The sequence below is a fragment of the Pholcus phalangioides genome, unplaced genomic scaffold (genome assembly GCF_987345545.1).
Source record: "Pholcus phalangioides strain wild (caught in Gottingen) unplaced genomic scaffold, Ppha-v1.0 ptg000002l_1, whole genome shotgun sequence".
NCBI lineage: Eukaryota > Metazoa > Arthropoda > Arachnida > Araneae > Pholcidae > Pholcus > Pholcus phalangioides.
The window spans coordinates 5,006,522-5,021,546 of record NW_028301595.1 but is presented as its reverse complement, the minus strand read 5'-3'; the positions used below and the strand labels follow the sequence as shown (position 1 = coordinate 5,021,546).

Genomic DNA, 15,025 nt, shown 5'->3' with positions numbered 1-15,025 from the left:
CAAAGTAATTGAGAGATTTAGTGATAATATAAAAAAATAGGAAACATCAGGGGACCAGCAAATGCCAGACTAAAAGATATGATCACATAAGATCAATTTGTTGCTTCAAACAGGTTACAATAATGCTATGAAACCCACACACAGAAATCGTAGGACTTGAAATTTTTCAACCATTGTTTTTTATCGAAATAATTCTCAAAGTAATATTTGATGTTTTGTATGCTGTTGATTAGCTGGTGAAGCAAATATAGAAAATAACAAATCAAATTTCAATTTATTCAATTATATTGATATAGGATTTTCGAACTTTCATTGTGGATATGAACAGTCAAAAGGGCTCGCCCGTTATACCCGAGGAAGTTTTGAACCAGATTCTGAACCATTTACCACAACTTCAACATCTAAATGAAAATCTTTTGATGGAACTGGAAGACAGGATAGAAAATTGGTAACAATCTGTTTATTTTATTGTATCAAAAAAGGTGAGTGGGCGGGATGAGAATGATGTACTGGCAGAAAATCAGCATGGGTCCAGAAATGGAAAGTCAGGTGTAACCAACCTCCTTTAGCTTCTGTAATCATGTGACTAAATTGCATGGCTAATTGCATTTGCATGAGATTGATAGAATCATGATTGAGAGAGATCACAATGGTTTATGATGAACTGAGAATTTGCTGATTAAACAGGTGTCACAAATGAATGGAGCATGAGGCTATGCATTGACAAGTACATGGTCCGTTATTTTGGTTCAAACTACCCATATTTCATTTACGAGTTTAATGGTAATATTATTCAGGATGCAAATAGGATTACAGATTTTGGAATTCTCATTGAAGAGCGGCATAGGTTGTCTGAACATTTCTTTGCAGTGATCAAAAAAGCAAATAGAATGCTCAGTTTCATTCTTAAAAAGGATTCTTCACATTCTCCTTTAGTCATCCTTCCACTTTTTCAAGGCTTAAGTCCTGGCCTGGAGTATACCATGCGGTTTCAAAGACCATACCTTTAGAGAGATATTGACTTGGTCAAAGGAGTGCAGAGAAGAGCCAGTAGAACATGAGTGGGTCTGTAAGGCTTGAGCTAATGAATAGAGGCTTGATTTTTGTTGAATATGTGTTTTTTTGGGGGTTTTTTTCCCAAAACAATGTAGTGTTGTGGAGTTGGGATTGAAATATTAGCAATTTTCAATGATGGATCATATTTAAATATTGTTTTGCCATCGTTCAAATGCTTTGACTCAGGACACCAGTTTTGGTTGATTAGGGGCGATTCCAGGTTGTGTTGCATGGTGTTTTTCCCAACAGGCTTGTAAATGCATGGAATGACTTACTCTATGGAATTAGCTTCAGATTTTGTATTTATATGTAAAAAGAAATGTGGTTTCTCTGTGAGGAAACCATTCATTTAAATTTCCATTATTTCCTGTGGGAAATATGTTTTGATATAAAATTTTTTTTGGATCATGAGCATGTTTCCAGATGATTGAATTATTGTTGCAAACCAAGGTACTGCTATACCCAGAAAATGATAACTGATTTATCAGACGTAACGTATGCCAATAAAAACTTTGATGAATGAGAATGAAAATTATTATAGAATTTGTAAAAAAATATTTTTGCAATGCCTATGATTTAAACACTTCTGGCAAGTTTGCTGTCAGTCTTTGATGCTCATAATATTTATATCCGGCTTTAGGGAAAAGACGCAGAAAATCGCTGATGTGATAGTCAAAGTGGGTCCTTTCTTAAAGTTGTATTCATGGTTTATACAAGATTTTGAAGCCAATACGGCGCTGCTTGAAGAATCAAAAAAGAAATATCCACTGTTCGGGCAATGTGTCAAAGAGTTTGAGGTTTGTACTACAAACTATTCTGTCAAGTTTAGTTCTTTAAATTGCATTCTGAAGTTGCTGCAACAAAATTATGTCACCGATAAAATGACAGTATTTTTTCTTTTGCAGATGTCTCCTAGATGCAAACGATTGACTCTCAATCACTATATGTTGAGACCAGTGCAAAGGTTACCTCAATACCGTTTGCTGTTGCAGCAATACTTACGCCATCTTTCAGATGATTCGGTAGACCATGAAGATACACTGGAGGCCTTACGGATTGTCCATGAGGTGGCAAACCATGCAAATGAAAGCATGAGACAAGGAGTAAGTTAACTATTGTACAGAGTTATTGTCTCAGGCTTTCATGCCCGGTGTTCAATGAAGTATATTCAATTTCAGGGCTGTTAAGCAATGGTCTGTATTTACATCCTGGTATTTGGCCATGCCTGTGGCAGAAATTTTTGTGTACTTCGTTTTTTAATTAGTAACCAAATTGTTCCATTTCAGGATAATATGCAGAAACTGATATCCATCCAAAATAGCATCATGGGACACAGAGAGATCATAAAGCCAGGAAGAGTAAATATTTCAGTTTCATATAAATATACCAAAGAAACATGTGTTTATGAATTTTTTTTTACAATTAAGGAGGTTGATAATATTTTCCTGCGTAGAATATATAACAATTGTAATTACAGATGTTTTTGAAAGAAGGTGAGCTCATGAAACTATCCAGGAAAGGTATGCAGCCAAGGTGCTTCGTACTGGTAAGCAAAATTAACACTTCATCAATGGGTTACACAAAGTTGATAAAAAATTATTTTGTAAGAGTGATTCAGTTTCTACTTTCAATATTGACAGAAAAATAATGAAATTGTTTGGGGGTGAACATAATTAAACAACATTTGCTCAAAGGAGTTTGAGAAGAATACTTGGAATACAGTCGATGCACTTGTTGTAATGACCTCCATTGGAATTGGTTGTTATATCAAAAGTTTGAAGAAAAATTAGTTTAAGAGAATTCCATTTTTTTGAACTTGATAAAAAAATTATATTGTTTATTTTGTTGTTATGTAAGCAGTTGCAATAAACATGCATCAGGTTAGAAAATAACAAAAAATCAAACTAATTATTTGCATTCACACAATTTTATGCACCAAATTCTCAAATTTCAAAGATCGAAGTTAAACACACTTGAGGACAGGTTTCGTTCATTTCCTTGAAAAAAAAGAGAGGACAGAGCTTTGTTTGTAAGTTGTTATGTTGAATGGGGAAATGGCATGAAAAGGAAAACATTTGGGACCAATTGTACCAGTCATCATAATGGAATGGCTGCAAAATGCACAGTGGTTATAATGAACTTTGATTGTATTTTGTTTTGTGGAAATTGAACTTCAGCTATTTTATTTAAGCTTATCTAATTAGTTTTAAGCTTAGTTTGTCTTATCTATCTAGAATCAAACTCTATCCAACTATTCCACACAGAATTAATTGTACTTTAAAGTTGACGCTCATTATAATGACCCTCCCCCCCATCATTCCATGAAAAATGGATATTACATTGGGAGGTAATTATATCAAAAGTTTGAAAAAAGTAATTTCTTGAGAAATTCTGTATTTAGACAGAGTGAAAAAATGTAAGCAGTTGCAATGCAAATGTAGCAGGTTAGAAAATAATAAAATAATAATAATTAATTGTGTGTGTGTGTGCGCACATGCTTACATGTCTGTACAATCTCCTCTTGGAGATGTGAAGTGGGGTGTTACCAGTCCATCAATGTCAATGTACTTATGTACCAAATTCTTTAATAACAATGGTCGAACACTCTCAAGGACAGATTTTGTTCATTTCTTTGTAAAAAACTTTGCTGGGCTGAACTGAGTTCGGATGTTGTTCTGAATTCAAGAGTCTTTGTAGGTCATTATGTTGGATGAAAAACAGCATAAAATGAATATAAAAACATTAAGGACTCAACCTATCAGTTTTTATAATGGAATAGTCACAATAACACATGGTATTTAAAACGAGCGTTGACTGTTTATTGCCTCTAGAGACCTGAATTATTTAGAGTTTATGTTCCCATGAGACAATTATGGCCAGTCCATATATTTTAAGACACATTACTTTTGTTCACTGAATATATTTGTATTCATATTTTATATTGTAAAAATACACTACCACAGTGCATCCTATTTAAAATTATAGCTGTGTGCATGTGCGTGCTATGACTGAAGAAAAAATGTTTCTATGTTGTTTTTTTTTTTGCTTTGCACAGTTCAATGATTTGCTGTTGTATCTGACATCTGTGCAGCAGGGTCTGTACCGAATCAACCATGAATTGACATTGGCTGGAATGAAAGTAGCCATTCCTATACAGCAAGATTATCAGAATGAATTTAGTATCATATCTGTTACAAGATCCTTCACTTTAGCTGCTAAGTATGTTTCCTAGTGTTGAGATATCATATTCATTTCAATTCATTTTTATTTCCTTATGCTGCACAATTTTATATGCATTTCAGTTGCTCGTGCTGTTGTGAACGATTTTGCAAAAATTTTAAAATGTTTTTGAAATCGAAACAAATTATTTTCTTTAAACTCCCATATTTCAAAGTTCATCATTGAATTAAATTATCTGCATTCAGATCACCCGAGGAAAGGCAGGAGTGGATAATAGCATTGACAAAGGCTATAGAAGAGAATGCATCAAAAAGGAGCACGTTCACCACTGTTAGGCTGCAACAAAAGGTATATGTGCATTATATATTTTTTTTGGGAAGGGGGAGGGCTTCCATAAGGGCTTTGTTGTCCTTGCATATATACAACTTTCTGTATGATCACAGTATTCAAAAATTCATTATTTAGTTTAAAATAGAATGAGGACTTTTTATGTACAAAAAACTTTACTTAAATAACGATCATGACACAAATTAATCTCTTTCAAGAAGTTAATACATCCTGGGTGGGGTACATCTGGATAATTTATAAACTGCAGAGTCTTGATAGCCACTGTGGTGGTCGAGTGGTCATAGTGACAGACCCGCATCACGAGCACCTGGGTTCGAACCCCACCGTCGCGGTGGTTCAGCCAACCCCACTGTGGTGGTTGGCTGAAGTTGGTTTACTGTGGTTCCCACCTTCTAGGCGTGAATGCAAGCTAATCTCTTAACGACTTAACCTATGGCCATGCATTAAATCATTGGCTTTGTAGTTATGTTGGTGCACTAGACCAGTGGTTCCCAACCGGGGGCCATGTGGCCACCTAGTGGTACTGGGATACTTCAATGGGGGCCACAGAAGAAAATGGAGAAAGGGGCCATGACAGGTGGTTTGGAGTGCTGCAGAGAGCTGAGAAGAAAAATTAAGGTGTGAAGAAATATAAAGCTTTTATATTAATTACTATACACTTACAGAATCAAACAAAACCACCTATAAAATGGCCAAAGTAGGGCATGGACCCACGCGGGCCTCACCGCCTACATTGCAGCAGGTTCCCTAGGATGGGGTTTTCCGCAGGCCCTCGGCTACATTTTTCACAGACCCCTCTATATTAAATTTATAGTGTGAGAAACGAAATATGATGAAAACCATATCAGGCCCCGGGCTGCAGCTCTGTTAGTCTCACTCTTGTGAGTGGTCATGCCCGGGGGTTCTCATGTCCATAAGTGGCCCCCACCTTATAACATTTTGTATATAGCAATAAATTTGGAAAATAAGTAGGGAATATGTAGGCTGTTTATTTCCGGCTAAGTATGGGACTACCATAGCATCATTTTGCCAAGGGTGCCCATGATGTTGAGACAGCCCTAAATAGAACTTGGACTAGCAGGGAGCTCAATAAATTCTAATCCAGTATCTGGAGGCCAATCTTATTTGCAAAATTTTCGCTCAGTATAAATTAGCTGAAAAAATCAATTCAATATGTATAAAGGATCTTGCTCCTAGATGAGGGTCAAAAACTCTGGGTAACACAGGGGAGCCACGAGAAAGAAAACATGGTTCGGGGGGGGGGGCACAGGCAAAAAAAGGTTAAGAAACACTGCACTAGACTACAAAGTTAACGAATCCTTGTTTCTTAGAGTTCACTATTACTACAAAACCTTTACAGTAATGGCCAAGAGTGATGTCATCTTCGGATAATGCCTGTATTATCGACTCCATACATAACAAACAACAACTTGATGTCATATACTGATTTTTCAAAAGCTTTTGATCATATCGATCATGGAATTCTTATTAGCAAAATTAGTGAAATCGGTTTTAACTCTGACTTAGTGAATTGGTTCATTTCCTACTTATCCAATAGAGTGCTGTATGTTTCCTATAAATCAAATTTAAGCCAAGGTTTTGTTGCTAGTTCTGGTGTATCTCAGGGATCTGTCCTAGGCCCGGTGTTGTTTATAATTTTTATCAGTGATCTATCCGCACTTTTCAAAAATTGTCTACTCTTTGCTGATGATTTTTAAAAGTATGTTAAATATATGTTATGTATGTTATAGCCTACAAAATAAGTTGTCTTGACTTCACGAATGGTGTTTACTTAATAGACTTAATTTCAATATTGATAAATGTTTTGCTCTTTCATTTACTCACAAAAAGAATCCAATCTTTTTTACGTATAGCATTAATAATAGCCAATTGCTTAGAAGAACCTCTGCGACCGATTTGGGTGTTATTTATAGTACCAATTTTAACTTTGCTGATCACATTAGAAATCTTTTTTCGGTGTCATATAAAAAACTTGGCTTGCTTAAAAGAATATCGAGAGATTTCAACGATAGTAATACTTTAATATCCCTTTTTAATATGCTTATAAGATCTAAACTGGAATATGCTTCAGTTATCTGGAACCCATTTCACTCTTGCCATATTATGAGTCTTGAGATTATTCAAAACAATTTCCTAAGGTATTTATATTTTGAAAAACATGGTCTCCTTATAACAATATTCTATCTGCCGCTCATCTACAAAACAGTTTCAATGTCATTAGTTTACAAAAACACAGAATACTTGCTCGTTATTTTTTTCAAGAAACTTGACTAACCAAATTGATTCTATACCCATTCTTAACAAAATCTGTTTCAATATTAAGTGCCAGATACAAGATCTAATTGCTTATCTGCCATCAAATCATTCAATACTAATATTAGTAATTAATGCGCTGGAAACAGATTTTCCAAATTTTATAATGAGCTTCCTCAACATCTGGATATTTTTCATTCTTCTGTTACCGACTTTAGAAGATTTTTTGCCTTCTTGTGGCAGTGTCAGAAATTGTGAGCTTAGACCTGAGTTAGGTCTGGCTGTCCATGTATGGCCCATTCAGCACACACAAGCTCTAAGGAAATAGGATATGTTGGCTTTGTAGTCTAGTGGTCCATGGTGCTATCCTGGCAAGTGAGAAGACATGGGTTTGATTCCCTGCAAGGCCAGTTGAATTTTCTTTCTTGGATTTATCTTCGCATCAGCTAGCTGTCAAAACCTTTGTACTCTTCTGTGTAAACATTTTCCCTAAAAATGAGTTTTGGTAAAAGATTTACTATTGCATATTTATATACATCATTATGCCATCATATACATCATGAGATTTTTTTTTTCTCCTTTGAATCATTGTTTCAGTCTCAAGAATTAGCAGAATTTTTCGAAGATGATGGTTTTGTCCTTGGTAAAAAAGCTCCAGTTTGGATACCAGATGCAAGAGTTACTATGTGTCAGCTCTGCACAAGTGAATTCACTGTAACATTCAGAAGACACCATTGTAGGGCATGCGGAAAGGTAATTAAAATTTCTTTATTCATGTTTCTTTTAATCATTTTGATTGGAGTAATACATATTATATATATCATCCCCTCATGACAGAAGCATGAATGTGCAAATTTTCACTTTTTGGGTTTATCAGCTGGTTGGATCCCTTATTTTGCTATCCTAATTAAGTTTCTGAACACAAATGTCTATCCTAAGTTTTGCCTGAAACGCAAATATTTAATCTATATTGAAACACATGTTACAAAGCATTTTAGGGAAATGACACTCAGAGACTAACATGGGTAGAGTAAACATTCAAATGTCATTTCCCACATTTTGGAAATTTGCACATTTATTCTTTTGGCATGAGAGGGGATGATACATAATAAAATTGAAGTGTCAGTTTGTGATTAAGTAGTTGGGGTTCTCTTTCACCTTTCTTTCATTCTTTCAAACAGAGCACAACTATGGTTTATCGCCATGAGCAATTTACTACTGTGTGAGTTGTGCTGAGAGTGTGTGTGTACCTCACAGTGAAAGAGTATATAGTGTTGTGTCTGATTTTTCAATGCTGTCATCCATATCTCAAAAGTGAAGTGTAAATTAAGTAGTTGTTGGTAAAGGTAGTTGTACACTTTGCTCTTCACCTTTTTCAAAAAGTATGAAGTTTTCAGGCTGAGATTCAATTCAATAACATCAGCACAGTGAGAAAATTATTCCAGAATATGGAGCAAATCATTCAAATATGTTTTGATGTGAAGACCACATTTTAAGTATCTTTCAAGAGAGAACCAGCCCTTTATTATTAGAAAATTTGAGCTTTCTGCATTCATAATTGTTTTTTTTTGCAGGTTATATGTTCAATTTGTTCAAGTAATAGGATATCTCTGCAATATCTGGGCAACAGGATAGCCAGAGTATGTGATGAGTGTTATGGCAAACTTGGTCAAGGTATGTACCATTATTGAATAATTTAGAAAGTTGTTGAAACATTGAAAATAAATTAATTTGATGTATACGAATTTCTTTCTTGAATGTTCACTTTGATGATATTTTACTCTGTTCTTAATATGCTAGTCCAAATTTCCGGTTAATCCAGATGTTTTCAAATGTTGCAGTGGCTCCCAGAGTATCCAAAATTTGCATGTGCCTTTTCTTCAGTGCCTAAAACTCCTTTCCATGTCTTATTTTCATCCAGATGTGGGAGAAAAAAAAAGCTTATCAGTGCATAGCTGTACAAATTTGGAAGATCCTGTATCTCTCCCTGAAAACTTTGATGACTACTCAGTGGGGAGGGTGCATCTTTACTGTAAGGAAAACCCCCCGGTTTTCAATCATCATTCATGAAAAGTATCGATAATCGTAATGGATGAGTACAAAATACTGTAATAATACATTAACATTAATATAAGATCATATATTATTATATATACATTACATAACATTTACATAATGCCACTTTTTTTTGTGTGCCATAGTAGAAATCAGTAAACTTTCCATAAAATGCCAGTTCTTTCTTAACAAAATAGGCTTTTTAAAGATTTTCATCAGGTGCAAAATAAGTGTTATAGGGAACTTGCTCCATTGAGGGAATAAACACAAAATATTTGGGTTTGTCAATGCTAAAATAAGAGGCTTTTAAGGCAGTGAGATATCTCATCATTGCTGTTGAGAGGGTCAAAATATTTTCTAGCTCCAAATCATAATGTACTAGAAAACTGTGACATATGCCGCAGAACAATCAGTGCTGTTGCACAACAATCTCACGGAGATCTTAAGGGAAAAACATAAGTCATCTGAGTAGAAAACTTTATTATAGAAATTATTACTTCAGAACATTTCTATTCACCTGAAGACCTGTTGCAGAGCAGTACAAAATTCTGCCATTTATGTTATGTATTTATGTATAATTCTGTATTTATGTTATCGTATTACGGAACTGGAACTAAAGAGGGACTCTACCCTGGGTGGCAAACTTACTGAGGGGATAAATTTAGGGAAAAACAGAAATAACTGTTGGAAAATTATCAAATTTTACAGTGGGAAGGGAGGTAAAGGCCAAATCTTATTTTCTCTGCTCACAAAAATCCTAGGACGTATATTAATCAAACTATTCAGAATTTTAGCAGTCTGATAAAAGTCTAGTTAAAGAATATTCTGCATGTTACAGAACTACTTAAAAAAATCTTTTGAGGGAAAAATGTTCTAAGAATGATTCTGGTAATTTTTTCCTCCCCTCTTTCCCATATGCCCAGTTTGTATGACTAGGGATTTTTTATCAGACTTTTTCGAACCAAAAAGCTATGCTTGTGTTTATGTGCAAAACCGTTTGTAAGAAGCAAAGACAGTTGTGTGTATATATATATGCAGTTGAACTTGTTTATAGCAACCTTCCCCCCTTTGCACCTTCTCAATGTTGTGGTAATCCTGCTTAGTGATAGAAATTTTTAGTGAACAAATCTTCCATATATAGAGACTAGCAAAAATAACCCGCTCTGGCCAGGTTTTCTCAATGTATTGGCAGCATTAAGGAAGTGACAAACCATTGTGAAGGGTAAAGACTTAGCTCCCAGAAACATTCCATTTCACCAACTAAGCAATGGAGCATTTATTATATTCCATTCACGGATTGTCCCCAAGGCTGCATCAGTCAAACCAAAAGCTATCTGAAATGTAGATTAAGTTGAGCATATGTTAAAAATCAACAGGTCCATAAGTCCACAATAGTTCTACAATGCTGGAGTGAAGACCACAAATTTAATTTTCCAGAGGCTAAAGAAGATCAAAAAAGTTTGATTGCCATTTCTTTTAAACTTCTTTGAGGGTACTTACATAAATTCTTTTTGTGAACAATTAGTAAATGACACAAAATAAACGGCCTCCATTTCATTGCCCTACCACATTTTCATTTTGAAAAAAAAAAAACAACATTTGGATAATATTTGAAGGGGTAAAGCTGGACGTTTAACGTCACTAACAACAAAGGGCAACAACTATGATGTCAAAACTGAGAATAAAAATACTCAAGTGAAGGAAACAATTTTGACCATGTTTTTCATTCACTAATAACTCATCTGATTAATAAATCTCTAGATACTGGAATATTTTATAATGAACTAAAAAAGTTGATTGTTACGCCTATATACAAGAAAGGTAATAAAGATGGCATGAACAATTACAGACCAATTTCGATTTTACCTATTATGTCAAAATTATTAGAGAAATGGGTAAAACGACAACTTAATAGTTATTTACACGGCATTGCCTACTACTCACATCATGAATTTGGTTTCAGGAAAAAAAGGAATACTGAAATGATTAGATTAATGGACTATATACAAAATAAAATAAATAATAACAAAAAAGTAGCAGCTGTATTTATAGATATCAGTAAAGCGTTTGATACAGTAAACTGGGATATCTTATTGGAAAAACTAAAAAAATATTGGAGTAAGAGGGCTCCCGCTCGATTGGTTCAGATCTTTTATAACAAATAGGAAACAGACCGTTAAAGTAGGCAATGCGATAAGTCAGGTAAGGGCAATAGATACAGGCGTACCTCAGGGATCGGTCCATGGCCCAATACTTTCTTCTATTTACATTAATGAAATTCATAATATCAATATTTCTGGTCAACTTGTTTCATTCACAGATGATACAGTTCTAGTTTCCTCCGCTGAAACAACTGAAGAACTGATAAAAAATTTGGAAAAAGACATCCATGCAATAAATAAAAGAATTCGAAACCTTCGACTTAGGCTAAATGCTAGCAAAACTAAATGGGTTCTTTTTAATTTAACTAACTTAAGCACACAGACAGATTTAATGAAATTTCATGAATGTAACGACTTTCTTTCAAATACTATATGTAACAGTTCATACATTGAAAGAGTGCAGCATTATAAATATCTTGGAATCATTATTTCATCTAACCTAAAATGGAAAGATCATACTGATCAAGTTGTTAATAAATTACGAGCAATTACAGCAATGACGCATAAATTAAAGGCTATCATCTCACACCAAAGTTTGAAAGAAGTGTTTTTTGCATGGGTGTACCCACATATTTTATATGGACTACAAGTTTGGGGGGAACATATAAAAATTCAATCCATACTATAGATAATCTTTATGACTGTTTGCGACGTGACATTATACAAACTAACAGTTCTTCACAAAATAAAGTATCATTAATCCAATTTAATATACGGCAACTTTATCTGTATAAAGTTTTAGTATCCATCTACAAGAATCCTGATTGGTATCATAGGGTGAACATACAAAGAAGCATTATGAGATCACAATATTTATATCAAATACCATTACCTAAAAAAACAATTTTCAAAAAATCAATATGTTTTCTTGCTCCAAGAATATGTAGAGAATTTGATGATATTATTAGACAACAGCAATCATTTTATATGTTTAAAAGGCTATAAAAGATTGTATACTGGAAATACCAGATATGGAGCAGTTCGTTTCGTTCGATAATTAATGAAATTGCAAATGATATAAGGAGTAAAATTTGTTTATATCTTTGTTGTGTAAGAAAATATATCTGTATTTCAACATATCAGACTATAGTTTAAAATTTTAAGGTAATATAGTTGGTGTGACTTGAATGCAGCAATTGTAGTAAAATATATCTATGTATGTTGCCAGAAACTCTTTATGTAATGTATCAATACGACCCATAGAAGGTTTTTTTATATCCCTTTGGGTCGAAAAGTGTTTGTTTAATTTTTTTTTTGTCTGTTTTGTCCACTGTGCTGTTTGTTCAATTAAAAAAAAAAAAAAAAAGAGAACATGTTTGTTTTTCCACCTTGATAACAGCACCCATGAGTGCCGAAACACATCTCGGTGTGTTATAAATTGTTATTTTTCCTCATCACGTTGTCAATATTCTTCTATAGTTTTGAGCAAAGTTACTATTTTTGATTAATCATTGTAAAGGGATAAACGTGTCTGGAAACACATTGTTAGGGAATCACAGTGACCAAAGTAAACATTTCAAAAGTCCAAGAACCATTGTTGCTCAACAGTTTTTTGTTCATTTTGGGCACTTGCCCAGCTCTGACAAACTTTTAAAATAGTCTACTATTCAAGTCTGGTACTGTTAGGTGTGTATACAGGGTGATTATAAAAAAAATATCCCGACATATGGGCCCCTAACTATCATACCATTCACAGAAACTGAATGAAATTTTGGCATAAGGTATTTTGATGTATGCGCTCAAGAATGATATGGAAAACAACAGTGTCACTCTAACAGTTACGGTTACAGTGAGAAAATTTTGAAAATATCAAATGGCAACACCAAGTTTTTTGTATTGGAATGTGATCTCCATTGTGAAAAACCCTAAATAGCGTTGGAATGGCACCTGTATCACGAATCACCGGCGGTAGATAGGCTAAAAGTGAGGACAACCAATAAAGACAGAGAAGCAGCATAAAATAAAGCATTTTATTGTGTTTCACAAATTTTCCACATAACCTTGTGGAGGACTAATCAGGCTGGGATCTCAGCCAAAGAAACGGTGTGACGAATGAAACAAACATTAATGCTCTGGTGCACGGCAAAGTCCTTTTTACTTTTTACTTGCCTAGCTCCGGGGATTTTCGTGCTACAGGTGCCATTCCAACGCTATTTAGGGTTTTTCACAATGGAGATCACATTCCAATACAAAAAACTTGGTGTTGCCATTTGATATTTTCGAAATTTTCTCACTGTAACCGTAACTGTTAGAGTGACACTGTTGTTTTCCATATCATTCTTGAGCGCATACCTCAAAATACCTTATGCCAAAATTTCATTCAGTTTCTGTGAATGGTATGATAGTTAGGGGCCCATATGTCGGGATAGTTTTTTTATAATCACCCCGTATATATATACACACAAAATTTGGTGATGATCATGCTGAAATTGTAGATTTGTGTAGAGAACACACACACAGAAATCAATTTTGTATATATAGATTACATGGGTTTAACTGTGATTCGGTGTAATGTCAAACTTGTTATAATGCCAGAATTTTGCAAGAGAAATGAAGGCATTAAATCGAGTTTCGACTGTATACACACATGCAGAGTAGCCAGTTAGTTGGAGTGTGATTTAGTAAAAGCTGGGTATCCTTTAGCATTTAAGGGCCAGTGGCATACTAGATAACATACCCAAGTACCCATCTACCACTTTCACTGCTTCAATTGCGTCACTAATTCTATGGCTTAAAAATGTTTTTGTGTATGAGAAAAATTTCTTTTCTACCATTTTCTGATAATTACCATTAGAGGCTTGGTTGCTTTAGAATCTCTAGACTTGAACAGGAGTTTATGTACGTAATTCCTCTTTTTGTATATTCAGGCTCAACAGCATGTACAGAATCCGGTGAAACTGATAGTGATAACCAACAGATTGCAGTGAAATCACATTTACGTACTGACCACTGGCATCATAAGAAAAAACGTCAATTACCAAGTGTTTTAAAAGAAGTGAGCAGTTTCATTCATTTCACATGTACCGTACTGTTATCCTTGTGGTAATGATTTAGTAAATAATTATTCACTTATGAGGAGTCTGGAATTTCCACCACTATCACAAAATATTGCCTTATGAAAACATTTTACACTACATTCCTGGGAATAGGCACTTAAGTGTGAAAAAATTGAAACACAAAACAAAAAAAAAAGCAGTGACCCTTCCCCCCTCCTTTTTGTAGACTCAGCCAGGATAATTTTTCTTAAAGTGGGTGATCATCAAATAAAAGGTTCCCATTTCAACCTTCAAATAAATTCTTCATGTGGGACAATTTCAATAAGGTGAGTTAGAAATTGTGTGTGAAACTAGTACATAATTTCTTAAAAATATGTAATTTAATTTACAATGGAAAACAAGTTTTTTCCAAGAATTTTTTTGGAACGTCACAACTTTAAATAAGCTGCACTTTCAAGAACTTTCTTATCAAGAACTGGTAAAACACCAGTATTCAATAAAACTTAGTTTTGCATGTTTAACTTACCTTTGGGGTTTTCCTTGGAAGTTTTATAGCAACAGTCGAATCCTGTTGTAATGAATATCATTATAGCAAAGAAATTTCCTTGTAACAAAAACTTTTCTAATCCTGAAATAAGTTTACATAGGAACAATGTATTGCGCATTCCAATATTACGAAATGAAAAATCTGTTATATAACAAATTATAACAAATTCAAAAACAAGTTTCTGAATCTGTTATATAACAAATTCAAAAACAAGTTTCTGAAAATCAACAAAAGAGTACAGAACGTTCCAAAAATGATCCCGTAAAATCGGTTTCAGAGAATTAACTTGTTGAACTGTCGGGAAAGAAGGGTTGTTCTTCTATAGCTCGTTGGAAGAAATTGTAAACGATACGGTGCATGAAAAATAAATCAAATCTGTGGTAAGCCATTGCTATGCGATTAGAAAT

General features: G+C 34.2%; 1 protein-coding gene across 4 annotated transcripts in view; it reads left to right on the top strand.

The window, feature by feature from the left end:
* Positions 1-15,025, top strand: part of LOC149089119 (uncharacterized) — a 58,109-nt gene that overhangs the window by 34,417 nt on the left and 8,667 nt on the right. For all 4 annotated transcript variants that reach the window (XM_089237270.1, XM_089237271.1, XM_089237267.1 and 1 more), the window contains 10 exons: positions 297-448; positions 1,697-1,853; positions 1,962-2,159; positions 2,343-2,414; positions 2,534-2,602; positions 4,112-4,275; positions 4,482-4,584; positions 7,456-7,611; positions 8,433-8,532; positions 13,943-14,070. In XM_089237270.1, coding sequence (XP_089093396.1) covers positions 297-448; positions 1,697-1,853; positions 1,962-2,159; positions 2,343-2,414; positions 2,534-2,602; positions 4,112-4,275; positions 4,482-4,584; positions 7,456-7,611; positions 8,433-8,532; positions 13,943-14,070 — 1,299 coding nt within the window. The remainder of the gene's footprint in view (positions 1-296; positions 449-1,696; positions 1,854-1,961; positions 2,160-2,342; positions 2,415-2,533; positions 2,603-4,111; positions 4,276-4,481; positions 4,585-7,455; positions 7,612-8,432; positions 8,533-13,942; positions 14,071-15,025) is intronic.